Source organism: Podarcis filfolensis (assembly GCF_964270895.1).
Source record: "Podarcis filfolensis genome assembly, chromosome: 17".
In the NCBI taxonomy this organism is placed as follows: domain Eukaryota; kingdom Metazoa; phylum Chordata; class Lepidosauria; order Squamata; family Lacertidae; genus Podarcis; species Podarcis filfolensis.
In genome coordinates this window covers 40,166,991-40,184,297 of record NC_139621.1, presented here as the reverse complement: position 1 = coordinate 40,184,297, position 17,307 = coordinate 40,166,991, and the positions used below count along the sequence as shown (strand labels likewise).

At 43.6% G+C, this 17,307-nt stretch overlaps 1 protein-coding gene across 19 annotated transcripts in view; it reads right to left on the bottom strand.

Moving 5' to 3' along the window:
* ADGRL3 (adhesion G protein-coupled receptor L3) overlaps nt 1–17,307 on the bottom strand; it is a 531,565-nt gene that overhangs the window by 52,307 nt on the left and 461,951 nt on the right. For 2 of the 19 annotated variants that reach the window (XM_083592812.1, XM_083592814.1), the window contains one exon: nt 3,847–4,145. The exons of 14 other annotated variants lie outside the window; for them this stretch is intronic. In XM_083592812.1, the coding sequence (XP_083448938.1) occupies nt 3,967–4,145 (179 nt within the window). In that variant the 3' untranslated portion in view covers nt 3,847–3,966. Of the gene's footprint in view, nt 1–20; nt 150–3,846; nt 4,146–5,905; nt 6,648–17,307 lie in introns of those variants that run through there. 3 more of the 19 variants (XM_083592798.1, XM_083592801.1, XM_083592806.1) reach the window with 3 other exon arrangements.

Genomic DNA, 17,307 nt, shown 5'->3' with positions numbered 1-17,307 from the left:
TGAGAGAAACTCCACCACACCTGGTGTGTTGTACATGCTGATAGAAGGGTTGTTATAGACGGCCGATTCCCCGAGCAATGTGTTATAAGGGTTGCTAGTGCCATGAGGACGAAGGAGAGCATTGGTTATAAGATGGTTAGCCATGGCTCCTGGAGCAGCCCAATAGGAAGGCAGAGGGAAAAAAGCAAAAAAAGGTCAATCAGGCAAATGTGATTAAAAAAAGAAAACATTCAGACTGACAACAATTTCAACAGTCCCGATTAAAAGCAGCCAGCTACTTCGACTGGGAAGCTAAATGCCACCAAAGCACAGATGTCACTGAGAATGCAAACAGAAAAGGATGTGAGGGATGCTAAACCAACCATTCAGAATGTCCCCAACCAACTGCTTAGAGTGTAAATGGAAGAGACACTCAGCATGTTTGCCACATAAAAAAAAAACGATGATGATCCCTCTAAAGGAAAGGCCAAACAAATATAATGAGCGTAACTTAAAATAAAATGGCACATTTAACACCCACTAACGTGAGTCATGAGTTTCCTCCAGATTTTGGGCTCCGCTGCTACACTCCCAATACAGACTGCTCTTTATTCACTTTTGGAACAGTTTACTGACAACACAACAAATAATGTGTCTATATATAAATTAATGTGATATGATTCATATTTACTTCTATGAGAGGGGGTCACCCCTGGGACAGGATGGACCCTTAGAAAGCACTTTGTAATGACAGGCAATGTAAAATTCAGATGTATACAATACTGGGAGTCAATCCTCAGATATTATGGTATCCCCTTCCCATTTACAGTTCCTTGTTTTTTACAAACGCAACCTTCAAACTGGTAAGTGGCCAAATCAATGTTCATTTGCTATGCCAGAATGTTAGGTGAGGGGATCTAGACCCTTGACATAAAGTCCACTAGTATGGAAGCTCTTTATAGCGTAATTCACAAAAACCAAGAATAGCAAAATAAACAAGTCTATACAAACTAGTGTTAAAAGAAGATTGATATGAACAAGGGAAGTGCAGAAATAAGGATCCTTCTGAAAGCAGCCACAGGTCCCAGAGGGATGGTAAATAATTCTGGGGAGGATTTCCAGACAGAGATGGAGAGAATATAGTTTCTCAAGTACTTCATTTTTTTCTATGTCTGAGGAGCAAGGAGTGATATAAAAAGATTAGGAAAGAATTGCTGAAAAACTGTGATAATGAAAGAGGACCATTTTTCTTGTGTTGGTACCCACAACAATAATACAGGGACATTTGCAACAATTACCTAAAGACACAGTCCAACCACCAACTACTGTGATCTGGTAGAGCTTTTATTCATTCTGATGGGGCTTGCATGGGATAATGCCCAGTTAGATTCTGCCCTAAGACAGAAACCCAAAACATTTCAGAGAGAGAAAAGAGAAAGAAAGAAAGAAAGAAAGAAAGAAAGAAAGAAAGAGAGAGAGAGGGAGAGGGAGAGGGAGAGGGAGAGGGAGAGGGAGGGAGGAGTGGGCGTACAATCAGATGGGGCTTGCTAAGGGTCAGAGCTCCATGGGGAAAAGGGCCTTGCGACACAACAGGCCCACAGAGCTCAGTGATAGTTTCTAAAGCATGCATATTATTGTACCAGCTAGGAGCTGCAGAAAAGCAGTTTCTGCCTGATGACATCCTTATGTTGTTAACACAAATTGGTGCATAACTGATAGGATTAGATACTGTTGATACCAAACTACACAGCTGGCTCCCATGTGAGACTTAATGCAAATTGAAAAGGAAAAGGAAAAAGGAAACCATACATCCATATATGTATCTTGTTTAATCTCTCCAACTAATCTTACGCTGTTGTGTTAATTTTTCTGCTACAGCTGTTTGCCATACCTTGTGATACGTGAGCCGCAATTAATAGCTGTACTATAAATTCTTTTTGAACAACCTGTTCGTTGTTCTCTAAAAATAACAACACCAAGAGAGGCTCTTGCTGAATTGCCTGTTGATCAATGTCGCCAATGGTAGTCAAAATCATACTCCATTTTTTAAAAAATGTACCACATTCCCACCACAGGTGAATCAATGACCTCTGTACCTATCATCACCTTGAGCGCAACAAGAGACATTCCCACTCAACAGGAGTAAGATGCATGTGTGTATCAACTTTAACATGACCTCCCAGGTTCTCGCCGAAATAGTTTTCAGGTGAAGCTTAACTACGTACACAGGAGTTCCACTCAGTCTCTGTTAATCGTGTCTCTAGATCCACTTCCCAAGCTAGCTTTAGTCACCTGCCATTTTCAAGAGAATTTTAGCTGCACCCTTGTTCCTTTAGAGAATCTGCCTTGTTCGTCTTCTTGTAGAGAGTAAGAGAATTGGGGCAGATCCTCCTTTCTCAAACGAGTCATGACAAAAACCGGGCTTGAGTTCTTTAAAACCAGCTAACTTTTAAGCTAGGGAAGAGCAGCTCCAGTTTTTCCTCAGTAAGATTCTGTACTCTCCAATTTCCTCTACTTTTCTAGTATCTAAATTGTGTTTATCACAGGTCCACAAAGTGAGGATGCTCCAAAAATGATAGGAGTGGTTGTGGTTTTGGCTTCATTTTCTCTATACTAACTGGTTGAAAAATAACAAAAAGCAAATCCGTAACTCTCAAGGAAGAGTTTAGCAAGGAGTGTTGGGCTAGAAAATGAAAAAATAAAATAAAATAAAAAATGTCCTGTCAATCAATGTTGGGCCTAAGAATGCCCCTAGTGGTTTATATGCTTAGCAGACAAGGATCAAAGAGCTGTAATGTGGAATATGCTGAGAGAAAGCCCAAGAGCTGCAAGTCAGTCACCTTCTTACCATCCAAGTTACAACTGCTTATTTATTTTATGTCCCGCTTCATCCCCAACACTCTGAACAACTTTGCACAATACTTTAAAAGTTACACTAAAAAGGGTGAAAATGTACATTGTTCTGCCTAAGCATTTTATGAAGACTAGCAAAACAGCTCATGCAGGCTGCGATTGAGACGAAACAGATGGCAGTTGAACTTGTTATGTGTGTTCACATTTGGACATGAACTAGGCCAGCGTCTGGGGCCAGGTTCTCCTTTACTGCCTCTCTCATTGTGGTGGCAGAGTTACTGCTGGGAAGGAGGGATTAGAATGGGTAGCCATAGCACACAGGTAGGCAATGCGGGGATCTCCAAATGATGTAAGACTGCAGTTGTCATTAGCCATGCTGGCAGGGGATGATGGAAGATGGAGTCAAACAAAATAGGGAGAGACCATGTTGGCTACCACTGTGCTATGGCAGTCTTTGGATCCTAGGTTTACAGCCAAAGATTTGTCAGGGTATTACGAATCAATACGCCTTCTCCAACCCCAATTTTTGTGTCTCTTTCACTCTCCTCTTATTACTCAAGACCTACATGACAAATCCCCTTTAGGCTCCTCTACTCCCTCATACCAGCTTCCATCTTAGTCCAGGCCTTCTCCTTCCATAGACCTTTCTTCCTCCCCTGACCCTATCTAGAAGCAGAATAGTTTAACGACTGAGAGTCATAACTGGCTACCCCATAGTCATGGCCAGATTCTTCATCATCACTGAAACCCCTGGAATAAAGAGCGAAAGCACCAACTTTGAAGTCAAATAGGATGGCCACAATTCTATCAACGATGATTAAGGGTCTGCAGTTGGATAAGGAAACCTGAAGAACTCTAATGCACATTTGCATACCACACAAAAAGATTAGGAGACACAATGATTTGGGACAGCTACAGAAAATAGGGACTGGCCGTGTGTCATTGACTCACTGGGGACGTCAAACCACCTGACATCCGTATCTTGCAACAAGAAAGAAGGAGATCCCACACAGGTAAGTGTTTGAGGTTGACTTTATTGGTTTGCCGATTACCTCACTGGATTGCCTAGTGGTTAATGCAAATAGCAAACAGGTCAGGGCGAAGAGTCTATATGGCTCCCTGAATGTCACTTCCTCATAGCTCTTTTTCTGTGGCTTCCATTTCGTGCTTTTCTGCCCACTCCTGGTGTTCCCCGCTTTTCCACGGCTTCTGTCTTCTGATGTCCCAGCTTTGATGTAGAAGTGGAGTGAGTGGACAAGCTCTACCAGGCGCTGTGCGGAGCATGAGTAACTCCTCTGGAAAAAGCTCTTGAACTGAAGACACATGGACAAGAGTTGAAGTCAGGCTGTGTTTCCGTAGATTCAACTTCCCTAGCTGCGACCACCGCCTCTGTGAGCAACGGGGGAACCCCAGCTGACAAAGCGTCCCAGTCCGAGTGACAAACCGTCAAGGTTAATATGCGAGTTAGGCACGCAAGGCACACGCAAGCGCACACACACACACACACACACACAGCTCGCCCTTCCTCAGATAATCTGTGCAGATCTCCTAGGAAAAGGTTATTACCTTCTCTCCACTCATCAATGGATAGGATGGAGGGGTGAGACTGGCATCCCCATAGGGGCATAAATATACTCCACCATTGTGTTTTCTCTTTTATCATTATGTATAATTTGCTAGTTTGGTCATAGGTGTGGGGTCCCATAGCTTAACTCATTTACGTACATTGCTGACAATCGCTCATATTTGCAAGCAAGATTTTGGTTGTAGTGACCTTTTTAAATGTTTGTGCTTTTGAATGAACAGTGTAATTCAGGAGAAAGCAATGGATCTAGTGGAAGAGGCTATTCTGTGATCTTTCCTAATAATATATGAATTATTTTCCAGAACACTTTTTTATTTTACCTATGGGACATTCCCAATATATATCAAAAGTTCCTCCTCTGCTCCTTCAACATTTCCAAGAGAATAATAATTATTAAACTTATTTATTAATACTATGGTCTTATACCACCTTGCTGTTACTTCAAAGCCTTTTCCCTCTAATTGCTGATTTATATTCTTTATTTTCCCAGATCTTCCTAGATATATTATCTGCTATACTTTGGATGCAGCTGACAATCAAGTGTTTTACTTGCTTTGGTTCAGACCAGTATTTTAAAAGTAACTTATACATTGAAAATAAAAAGTCATTCTTAATAATTATAAATATTTTTGAAAGCTGATTCTTCTCTTATGGTGCAATCCTATACACATTTACCTGGGAGTAAGCACCACTGAACTCAGTGGGGGTTACTTCTGCATAGACATAACTAGGATTGCACACTTAGTTGCACATTAGAGCTTAGATGTTCAATGAATAATGTGTTTGAACATAGTCAAACCATGGAAGACTCAAACCTTGTAATTTCCTTTTAATCTGGAATAAGAATGTTATGCATCAAAATATCTTTATACTGGAAAAAGTCTTTCTGAACTTTTTAAAAAATAATTTTTATTTTTTATTTTGCAAATACAAACCAAAAGAAGAACAATGCAAGGAAGAAAACAATTGATCAACAACATATTTCTAGGGGTCACTACACAGCGACTCACATTTGGTACAATTACGTATCCTGAGCTTATAAATTAGACCATCACTTATTATTGTACTTTTGAAGAAACAGAGCCGTATGGATTAATATGGCTAATATTATTTTAAATAATCTATCACTGATCTAAGCAGTGAGATAGTTCAACCTAGACAGAGCTTGTACTGCCCCTATAGTCTTAAACTTGATATTTTAGTTTTGCATCCTTTGTGGGTAGTCAGTGGAGGTGGAACCAGTTAATTGGAGTTTACACATCTTCTGCCATCGTGTCCATAAGAAATGCCTAAAATCTCTTGACTACAAAGCTAATGTCAGTTTGCCTGAAATGATTCATTTAACAGCACCTCTGAAGCTAAATGTAACTTGACATGTCAAAGGAAGTTTATCAGAACTACCACCAAGGGAAAGGAAAGCTCGCCTTCCTACGGAGGGGCTACAAGTCTACAAATCTACAGAGTGGCTTCGTAACGAATTGTATATAGTGGCTGAGAAGGTCAAGTATTCTGGCTGAATGTTTGGCGGTGCTATTGTAACACCAAGGACTCTTCTACTGTCACAGTCCTACAGCAAAAGGGAAACATCCACCGAAAAGCTTCCGCCTTTGCTTGCGTTACACATCCCATTCCACTCGGTCTCTTGCAAGATGCCCCTCAGAGAAATAAACTCTTATTGATTCTAGCAAGCTAAGGCCATACAGAGACAACAGACAAAGTTGTAACTATTCCCTAAAACGCACGTTACCAGGATGACGTGCTTACAGCTCCAGTTCATGTAGCTCTAAAAAGATGTGTCAATACAATGGCACCTCCATTCAGGATTAACTGTATGGAGTAAAAAGGATGCCATAAAGTGCTTCCAAGACATTCTGTTGTGGGCAACCTTCTGGGGGCGGCGTGTCATTGGGGGCTGGGGTGGGAGGCATAAAAGGGGCAAAAGCAAAAATGGATGTGATTCTTCCTTTTGTACAGTAGGCTATATTCCAGTCATGCAGAAATCAGAAGTTTCTACATTCCACACACCCCTCCTCCTCCATTCTCCATCTAAGCAACGAACAGGCATTGTTACACTTCAATGACATTCCAGCTAGGCGTTTAGCAGGACTGGAGAGCGATCTGTGGCCTGGGGGAAATCCCAAGGTTTGGAAAGAGAGGCCTGGTTCCCTGATCTACATGTTCTTGAGACTTCTATATGGTGGCCAGGAGGCTGCTCTGGAGGATGATATATCTGAAGCCAAAGAAAATAAATGTTCAGTGCTAAATGCTAAGTGTTGCACAGGAACTCCTCTATGGAAGAAACAGACGCGGAAGCATCGGGCAAGGCTAAACTCTACACATCAAGCTGAAACGTAAAAGGATTGGGTGTGCTTATTCCACAAGGCAAGTCACTGTCTTTATGAACGGATGTTGAATGAGGCCAACTTTCATGGCTGATAAAATAAGGCTGGTCTTAAAAGATCCCGGTCCCCACCCCCGCCCTAAGGAACACCCTTTCCAACACCAAGTCATAATGAAATGGTTGCTGCTGGCATCAAATAGGACAACGGATGTAAAACCTGAGGCAAACACAAGATTGGTGTTACATGTTACTGAGAGCAAATTCAATACATTTGTGTCTGTGATATAGACACTAATTTTCTTCAGCCCATGTTGTTTCATCTTTTCTCATATATGGGGGTAAAAGCCCTGGATGATGTTGTTGAGAACATCAAAGCAACGGGTTACATGCCTATCAATGAACCCATCGAAAGGTTCAGTGACAGAATTGGAACTCAGCCGCAGATTGACTGGGTGAGACACCTCAGTCTACATCTCAAATCACACCAAATGATCATGTTGTGAGGTCTTCAGAAAGAACAGCCACTTATTTGGGGGGAAGGTGAACTTGTGGGCAACTCCCCACCCCATTATCTGAGTGGTTTGTGTGCAGAATACGCAAGGCTAAAGAAACCAACCCCATTCACACAGCACTGCACTGCTCATTTTCCAAAAAAGGAAAACTGGAAGAGTTGCCAAACCCAAGAGTGCAGCTCTTTATTTTCCTTTAAGGCTTGTTCACTATCAAATCACAATATGGAGAAATGCCCATTGTGCTACTCCAGCAGGGCCAGCCTGGGATGCTTTGCCACTTGAAGCAAAACAGAAAATGGCGCCCCCTGCCTTGTCCTTCTCTGCTGTCTCTCCCACACCCCAGTGCTGCCAAAGTGGGGAGATGGGTGATAAGAGTCATGGTTCTAGGGGAGGAAGGAGCCTTGCAGGAAACACAGTTCTGGAATAGGAGGGCAGATTAATTCATAATATTCAGTAGTCAAAGAATTTAACCAATCCACGGCAAACTAAGGACGGTGCCAATAGTTCACAGCCCAACAGAGTTAAAACTCTTTACACTTAACTCTTCTGTTGGCTTGTGGTCAGTGGAGTGAAGCATATGGAACTGAGCACAGGATCGCAGCACAAATTATCAATGGGTGTTATTAATTGAGTCTATACACTGTCTTTCATTGAAAGAAACACAACCAAGGCTTTTCACAAACAAATGAAACAAGTTATAGCCCGTTACAACCGATAAAACCAAGTTAAAACATCAACATTGTAGGCAGAAACACCTGGAATTGGTATTAATAGTCAGAGAAATGCCTGGGGTAAACAGATACATTTTCAATTGTTGGTGGAAACAACCACATGCAGGGAGATTGTTCCTCATGGTAGGGGCCATCACAGAGAAAGCCCTTCTCTGCACCATGGTAAGATGTCTACAAGTTGTGGCAGGGTTAATAGGGCTTCTTCCACAGATGGAAGCGACCAAGGTGGTCTATATTGGGAATGCCTGGTTAGGAGCTTTTCAGAACCTTATCAACCAGGAGTAAAACCTTGAACTTGGATCAGTAGCTAAATGGTGCCCAGTGCAACTCATTCAGAAGAGTTGCATTGAGCAACCTGGTCCCTGCATTCTGCAGCAAGCTGCAGTTTCCAAACAAACCTTAAGGGCAGCTCCACATAAAGTCTTTTATAGTAATCCAGTCTTGAGGTTACCAGTGCATGAATCACTGTATCAAAGCTATCCCTATCCAGGAATGATCACTACTGACAAACCAACTGAAGTGGTCAATCCCTGCTGGTGATGTCGCTTAGGCCTGCAGTGACAGTGACAAATCCAGGAGCATCCCTCAGACTATATACCTGTTCCTTCAGAGGAAGTGTAACCACTACCAGAGTAGGTTAACACCCCAGATCCAAGAACTGATCACTCACAGGGGCTATTGTCTTTTCAGGAGTCAACTTCAGTTTATTGGCCTTCATCCATCCTACCACTACATCCAGTCTCTGTTTTGGACCTGACAGACACTCCAGACACGGAGCAGCAAATTAATGACACCTTGCCCTAAATCTACTGATGACTGCTCCCAAAGGCTTTATATAGATGTCAAAGGTAAGGAAAAGGACCCCTGGACGATTAAGTCCAGTCAAAGGCAACTATGGGGTTGCAGCGCTCATCTTGTTTTCAGGCCGAGGGAACCGGCGTTTGCACACAGACAGCTTTCCGGGTCATGTGGACAGCAGGACTAAACCGCTTCTGGCACAAGAGAACACCATGATGGAAACCAGAGCACATGGAAACGCTGTTTACCTTCCTGCAGCAGCGGTGCCTATTTATCTACTTGCACTGGAGTGCTTTTGAACTGCTAGGTTGGCAGGAGCTGGGACAGAGCAATGGGAGCTCAGCCCGTCGTGGGGATTCGAACCGCCGACTTTCTGATTGGCAAGCCCAAGAGGCTCAGTGGTTTAGACCACAGCGCCACCCGCGTTAAATGGCATTTGTCATGGTGCCGAGCATCCTGTGTTTACCCAATGCTCCTCTCTGGCACAAACCCTGCAGGTAGATTTATGCAGCGCTTTTCCTTCTTTTTTTTGCGGGAGGAGTGAACATAACGTCTTACAGTCGTGAAATGCCACTGCTTCTGCTACCCTCAGAGGACAACCCCATATTTTTCTTCCACTGCCGAGTGGAGTGAGACAGATAAGGTTTCAGTATATCTGGTATTGTTTACAGAACAAAAAGCCTGGCTTCCTCCACTGGTGACAAGTTGCTTTTAATAAGATTTCTAGAGTGATGCTTTCAACTCACCCAAGTACTTTTTACCTTATTTCTTGGACTGGAGTGCCCTCTAGAGTCTTTAAGAACCTCCTGCAGTCCTTTGATTGCTCTTTTCATTGCAATCTTTCCGGGTTCCTGAGACCGTACACCCTTGTCTCCAGAGAGGGGCCCTAGCATATCACTGGGCTTACTCTGCCAGATACTTCTAGCCAGATATTTTGCCCTGCCTTTCCTCCTCTTCTGTTTTCTCTTGCTGCTGCTTTTGCTATTTCTGTGATTTACACAGCAGCTGGGAGAGTGCGGCAAAACCAGGTTGCTGGGAATTTCTGCATCCTGTTCGGTGGCGTATATATCCATTCGGGCTGAGGGTGGCATGGCTGTGATTCCCACCCATGCCCAACTCGCTACAGAAGGAGGAGCTGAGCAGTGACCCATGAGCGAACCCTCTGCGCAGGAGCATGTCAAAACGGGTGTGATAAAAGCCATAAACTTCTCATTGGCAATTTTCATACAGCATGAAAGACAACCAAGGGTTTCTTGAGTAAACTAGAACTGGTGGTGCAGCCTTGAAAGGGCTGCAGAAATTGCTGTCTGGGGATCTTCTATAGGAGGACGGTTTGCTCCCACTATACTCTCTTGGTATATTTCCAAATAAAGAAAACACTACAAAAACAGCACAACAGTCCTGCGCTCTCTTCTGTAAAGGAAACCCTATAATACTGGGAAGCGAGGGGCTTGTAACAATACCATAATTAAAACAAATCCGTTTAAAATCTAAAAATCTCAACCCAGCTAGCCTAATTAGCATATTTCTTTTATATATTTAAAAGCTATCGTTCCGGAACATGTCCTTCACTTTAATTGGATCACGTCCCAGTAAAATGACATTTATCAGTGTGAATGCCCTCCTAAATAAATATTTTTCCGGCTTTTATGAAAGCCCCCAGCAAGCTAATCATTGGCATGTTCAAAGAGACGGCACCACCACAGAGAAAACCCTTTCGGCGTCACTCTGGCCGTATCAAATGTCATGGGATACACCAGCATGAGATGTAGAGAGAAATTAAAGACCAACCCCTAATTAAGCCTTGCAAAAACAACACTCTTTTAAACAGAGAAAGCATGTAAATGAACGGCTCCCCATGTTTTTAGGTAGAAGCAGAGTGACCAAATGTAAATTCTGATACTGAAGTTTGAAAATATGCCTTCATCAGTGGATCATTTTAAAGACTGCCTAAAAATAACACCCACACCCCTACCTGCCTCCAGGTACCCCTGCTAAGTTAGCTTTGCTGTATATTGTTTCAGCAGCACAAACGACAGCTTAATTATATTTGGAGAGAAGATGAGGTGGTGGGAGACCTCATTCTGAAAACACTCAGGTTTCACTTGGGATGGAAATCATGGTATTAGGTTATGAATTTTAATTTCCTTTCAGACTCAGATTCCCACTGTTTGAATTTGAGATTAATTTGCTCGACTCATTATGAGAGAATGTACATGAAGCTGAAATTAAACTGATTATATATAAATACAGTTGCCATAACACTCTATTCCTTTTTCCTGTTTAAGTTTCAGATTATGTCTTTGCAGATCGCATAAAATATTTTAAATATTTAGTCAAATATTTATACATTCAAGGTTGCTATTGCCAATTTCCAATTGCAGGTGGGCCTGATCAGGACTGGGGCTACAGTGAGACAGTCATAGCTTTTAAAAAACAACAACAACACACTTTTCTCTCGTGAGAGAATCAGAATTAATTAAAATGCTATTGGTGGAGATATTTCAGTTTAGATACGAAGAAGAGAAGAAGGTTTAGAGTTTGTGTTTTCTTCAGACGAAATGGGTGTTCATATCACCACCAGTTAAGTCAGGATGAGCCTGAAGTTGTTATTTTTCCGCAGTGTGCTTCACATTGCTTCCCAGACCCCCAGCTGTTCACATCAACATATCTTAATTAATATCAGACCAGTTTCTGTTTGTGTGCACACCAAGGGGAGTGGATAGGGCAGGAATGTCTTCACCCCATGCAAAGGTGTTCACATCTTGACTGGAGACACCTTGGACTGGCTTAAGGACCAATCATATAACACCGGTCTTGAAAGACCTACATTGGCTCCCAGTACGTTTCTGAGCACAGTTCAAAGTGTTGGTGCTGACCTTTAAAGCCCTAAACGACCTCGGTCCAGTATACCTGAAGGAGCGTCTCCACCCCCATCATTCTGCCCAGACACTGAGGTCCAGCTCTGAGGACCTTCTGGGGGTTCCCTCTCTGCGAGAAGCAAAGCTACAGGGAACCAGGCAGAGGGCCTTCTTGGTAGTGGCACCCGCCCTGTGGAACGCCCTCCCACCAGATGTCAAAGAGAACAACAACTACCAGACTTTTAGAAGACATCTGAAGGCAGCCTTGTTTAGGGAAGCTTTTAATGCTTGATGTTTTATTGTGCTTTTAATATTCTGTTGGGAGCTGCCCAGAGTGGCTGGGGATACCCAGCCAGATGGACGGTATATCTATATATCTATATATCTATATATATCATTCTGCTTCCCATCCCCTTCCCCTAAGTACTAACTCCATGATCAGCTGCACAATATTCTCAGTAGCTAGGCATACAGGCCTCTGGGCAGTCTGGGACCTCTTTGGTTATTTAAATGTATTTATTGCCCACTCATCACCAAGGGTGGATAACTAAATAGGGGCAGGGGAAAACCAGTGTAATAAATAAACAGAATCAAAACAAACAGAATCAAATAAATAAACAGAATCAAAACAGTGTGAAGCTGAGTTGAGAAACAACTGCATCACACTGGATGTTTTAGCTGAGTTTCCTGCATCGCAGGGGGTTGGACTAGATGACCCACGGGGTCCCTTCCAACTCTACAATTCTATGAAACTGTAGTATTTCCAAACCAAGGCTACATGTGCATTTTTGATGAATAAAATCCAAGCACCGGAAACACAGTAAGTGCACAGTGAAATGTGTGGACACAGTCAAATATCTTTCCTAACCTGAAGAAAAAATTACCGAAAGCATGGGGGATTTATATATAAAAAATGTCTGTCTCATTTTTAAAAAGGCCACAGCTCATGTAAAGGGAGATTTAAATATTAATTAAATATTAGGGGTTGGGAGTTTTCAGAAAAGCTTGGGTTCGATCCCAGTAGCATTCTCTCTCCTCGCCCCCCTCTACTTTTACTTCCCCATGATTTTCATCTCATACATTCCCCAACCTGTTGCAGCCTCGCTACTTCTTTAAGGTAAAGGTAAAGGGACCCCTGACCATTAGGTCCAGTCGTGGCTGACTCTGGGGTTGCGGCGCTCCAGGTCATGTGGGCAGCATCACTAAGCCGCTTCTGGCAAACCAGAGCACCGCACGGAAACGCCGTTTACCTTCCCGCCAGAGTGGTACCTATTTATCTACTTGCACTTTAACGTGCTTTTGAACTGCTAGGTTGGCAGGAGCAGGGACCGAGCAACGGGAGCTCACCCCGTGGCGGGGATTCGAACTGCCGACCTTCTGATCGGCAAGTCCTAGGCTCTGTGGTTTAACCCACAGCGTGTTATTGCTCCTGCACTGTCGATTTCCAGATGAACCAGCCACCTACTGTTTTATTACTGTTTTCAGTGCGAGTGGCTTTGACCTTGCAAACCTTGCACGACAGCGTTTCTTTTGTTTTTTAGGCTACTTCTCAATGCACAGCTTTGTACGTCCACCCACATGTGCTTCGACTGAAAGCCATTTCCCCAAACCTTCACTTTCCAGGCAAGGAGGGGCATGACTGTGATATTCCCAACTTAATGTCCGTCTCTCAGGAGCACAGTTGCCCAGCCCAGGCCCTTACTGAGCACAAAAAGGCTGCATCTCCCACCAGGGATCCTTGGGCTCAGAGCATTATTGTGTATGGTTTCTTTGGTGTGATTTCCCCACCACCAGCAGCCAGTGAAGGATTTCTTTCTCTCCCCCCTTCCATGCAAGTAAAAAGGAGAATAATAATAATATTTTTTTCATTTATACCCCACCCTCCCCAGCCAAGACCGGGCTCAGGGCGGCTAACAACCAGTAATAAAAACAAGTTGATTAAAATACAATTTTTTAAAAATATATTAAAATACAACACTAAAACATTAGGATGCAGCCTCTTCACAGGACGAGAAAGGAAAAAAAGAGGGGTAGGGAATCAAACTGATTCTAAGCCAAAGGCCAGGCGGAACAACTCTGTCTTACAGGCCCTGCGGAAAGAAATCAGATCCCGCAGGGCCCTGGTCTCATGAGGCAGAGCGTTCCACCAGCCAGGGCCAGTGTTGAAAAGCCCCTGGCTCTGGTTGAGGCTAATCTGACTTCCTTAGGGCCTGGGACCTCGAGGGTGTTGCTATTTATGGACCTTGAGGCTCTCCGCGGGGCATACCAGGAGAGGCGGTCCCGTAGGTACGAGGGTGAATATGCTCCCATGGCAGAGACCCCGTGAGGAGCCTCGCTGCAGCATTCTGCACCCGCTGGAGTTTCTGGGACAGCTTCAAGGGCAGCCCCGCCTAGAGCGAATTACAGTAGTCAAGTCTGGAGGTGATTGTCGCATGGATCACTGTGGCCAGGTCGGGGAATGATCTATTCATTAACTCACATTGGGGGTGGGGAGATTGGCTAAATATCCCAAAAAATGCTAGCAGGGGGAGAAGCCCATCTTTACCAGGGTTCCTGCTGGTGGAGGAATAGATTCCACTACAGAGTATTTCTTTTATATCCAGGAGGGATTGCACCATTAATTTATATTAACTTGTCTGCGGAGATGGGAAGGTATGTATGCATGCATGTACTTGAATAAAAAAAAAGAGAAAGTCTATGCCGTACACATGACTGAAGACCCTCCCACTTTCTATTGCGGTTCACAGGGGCATGTCACATGGAATGCTGTGATAAAGAAGCATTGTGTTCTATACAGTGCGCACCATGAGCAGCAGTTTGTGAAAACTACCAGGACAGGTGTACCTTGGAAGTCGAATGGAAAATGTTGCGCAAGTCCGTTTGACTTCCAAAACTTTCGGAAACCAAAGCGTGGCTTCTGATTGGCTGCGGGAAGCTCCTGCAGCCAATCGGAAGCCCCGTGAGATGTTTGGCTTCCAAAAATAGTTTGCAAACTGGAACAGTCACTTCCGGGTTTGCGGCGTCGGGAGCTGATTTGTTCGTCAACTAAGCTGTTCAAAAACCAAGGTGCGACTGTCCCGTGATACCTCACCAGTGAAAGAGGTGGGGGGATTGCATAAGTTAAAAGTGCCCAGCGGCCAAAGTCCTTGAGATCAATGCTTTGCTATTTGGTTTAATTTTATTTCATATACAAACGAAGTGGGTCAGGAGGAACAGGGACCACAGGTGAATGTGAACGTCTGGATTTAGTGCAGCTTAAATTTGCTTCCTAACTCCTTTTTTGAAATAAAAACAAATTGTAATTGTTTTGATTTGGACCGTGGACTCCTATGCAAATACTAGAGACCACACATCCTCTTCCTCTTGGTATGTTTTATTCTTGATTTAATAGATTACATAGCTGCGTACTGCATTTCCTTACTGGCAGTTGTGACAACCTATCTTCTGTTTCTTTTCCTGCAATCTGTCTGTCGTTATAAAACTGAATAAAAATATGTGAAAAACAAAAACAAATGAAAGTAGACAGCACCTTGGCAAGGGAAGTAGGAGTGTGTGTGGGGGGGTAACTGCCTCTGTCCTCCCCCCTCCTGAGCACAAAGCTCCTCAGTCTGCCACACACTGGCCTGATCAGTTTCATTGTGTTCTTGCTTTGTTTACGGTCGCTAACTTGTGCTGTGTTATGTTTGGTATTTGATATTTTAATTGCTGGGAGCTGCCACAAACATCGCCAATCTGAGACTGGTTTCTCTTAGTGTTAAATGTGCTTAAGGTTGGTGGAGGAAGAGTGGTTTGCTCTTCAGAAGGAGTGTGTAATCCTCTCACCTCTGGCCATGTTTCATCCACAGTAGCCTTAAATTATCTATATTTCTCTTCACCTTAATTTGACAGTGGATATGTTTAGGAAACAGCACATAAGGGTCGCCAATGCATTGCCTTGAAAGGGACTAACACACCTTTTCCAATATGACGCCCAGAAAAAACAACAACACATTTTAGGGTTTCCCCCTGAAATTATAGAAAGAGTCCGGTTGCCAGATCACAACCTGAAGATTCCACCTAAGCCCTGGTTTCTCTGACAAACAGAGAGGGCTCTCCTATGTCCCCCTTTTCCTCCTCAAGTGTTGCAGAGCGAAACAAGGAGCCTATTTGCTCCAGAAGATTGGAAGGGATGAGTGTGAGGGGGCAGAGCAGGAACAATGTAGAGATGCTGCCTCTTGATATTTTTTGTGGTCGCTTCAGAGCTGTTAACAGATGGGATCTTCGAGCAGCAATCTGGTCTAGTAGGCAACTGCCTTTGCTAAACATTTCACGCTTGTGTTGACAAAGGTGATAAAACTATTCCAAAGACGTGCATTTCTTATAACACTATTCAGCTGCTGCCTAATTTCTAAGCTTGGAAATCCAACTCCACTCAGCTCGTAATGCTCATTTCAAAGATGAGGCTGGATTATGGTGCCAAAAACTCATATCTGGTTCAAATTTTAATCCAACGCAAAGAACACTATCAATCCTCTCTCCAAAAACCTTCATCTCTCCAGGTTAAGTGATGATGCCCTCATTTGCACACCCAAAAAGCGGGGAGTGAGAAGGATGGCTAATATGAGAGATACAAGTTCATCATTCCTGAGGGCATCAGGAAAATGGCAGCTGACAGCTGGCGGATGCTGGGAGAAGAGCTGGACAGCAGTGGTGAATTTTGCCTTCACCTGGCTTTTGACCCCCCCCCCCAAATAACAAGAGCTTTTAGATGGTTTTGCCTTCTGCGCTGATTTGCCACTACTCAAAACCCTTCCCTGTCCCACTTACCATCTTTGTGGCTCCATCAGCAGGTGACCAGGACCACCGGGAAAGTAGCTTTCCCAGCATCACTGACAGGTGTCAGTAACCCCGGGAAAACATCATTTCCCAGGGCTCCCGGCACCTTGCATGCAGCCAGGGAAGCCTGTGGTAGGCCAGAAAAGAGTGAGGGGAGAAAGCCCTCCTCCCTTTCCTTTATTCCACCATTGCAGCTGCTACAGCAGCAGGGCAGGAACCAGAAGGAAGGATCACCGAGAATGAGTGCTGCCAGATCATCAGGGATGTGGCAGGATGTGTATTGGGCCTGAATAGATCAACTTATTTCCCTAGATTTCTGAACCCAATTTTGAGCCTGGTTCTCCTCATCACATTTTAAGCAGAGAATTTCCCACAGTCCTCTGGAGAGCTGAGAGGCATCCATTTTGGACACAGAGGATGATGGTCTGGGCACACATTATGCAACTGGTTTTCACCTTTACAAAGCCTTCCAAATTGCTTTTTACCTGGGATAACAACACTTAGCAGACTATATCACTCCATAATTGCCCATTTCATTGCTAGCAATGAAGCTTGACCACCTCCATTTCTTGGCTCCAGAAGTTGACTATAGAAATATTCTGCCTCACTCCCCACCTTCCCCCCAAATTCCTGCTGCAACCGCAGCAATATTTGTGAAAACACATGCTAAAAACTAATAAACATTTTTAAAAAATCATTTTCGCTTAATGAAAAACAGTGCATAAAGCACTTTTTAAAATTCTCCATGGACATAATTTAATCCAAAGGAACGAGGTGCAGCACATTTCAAGGTCGACAAAGCATTGCCGCTTAGATTCCTTAGTAATTACAA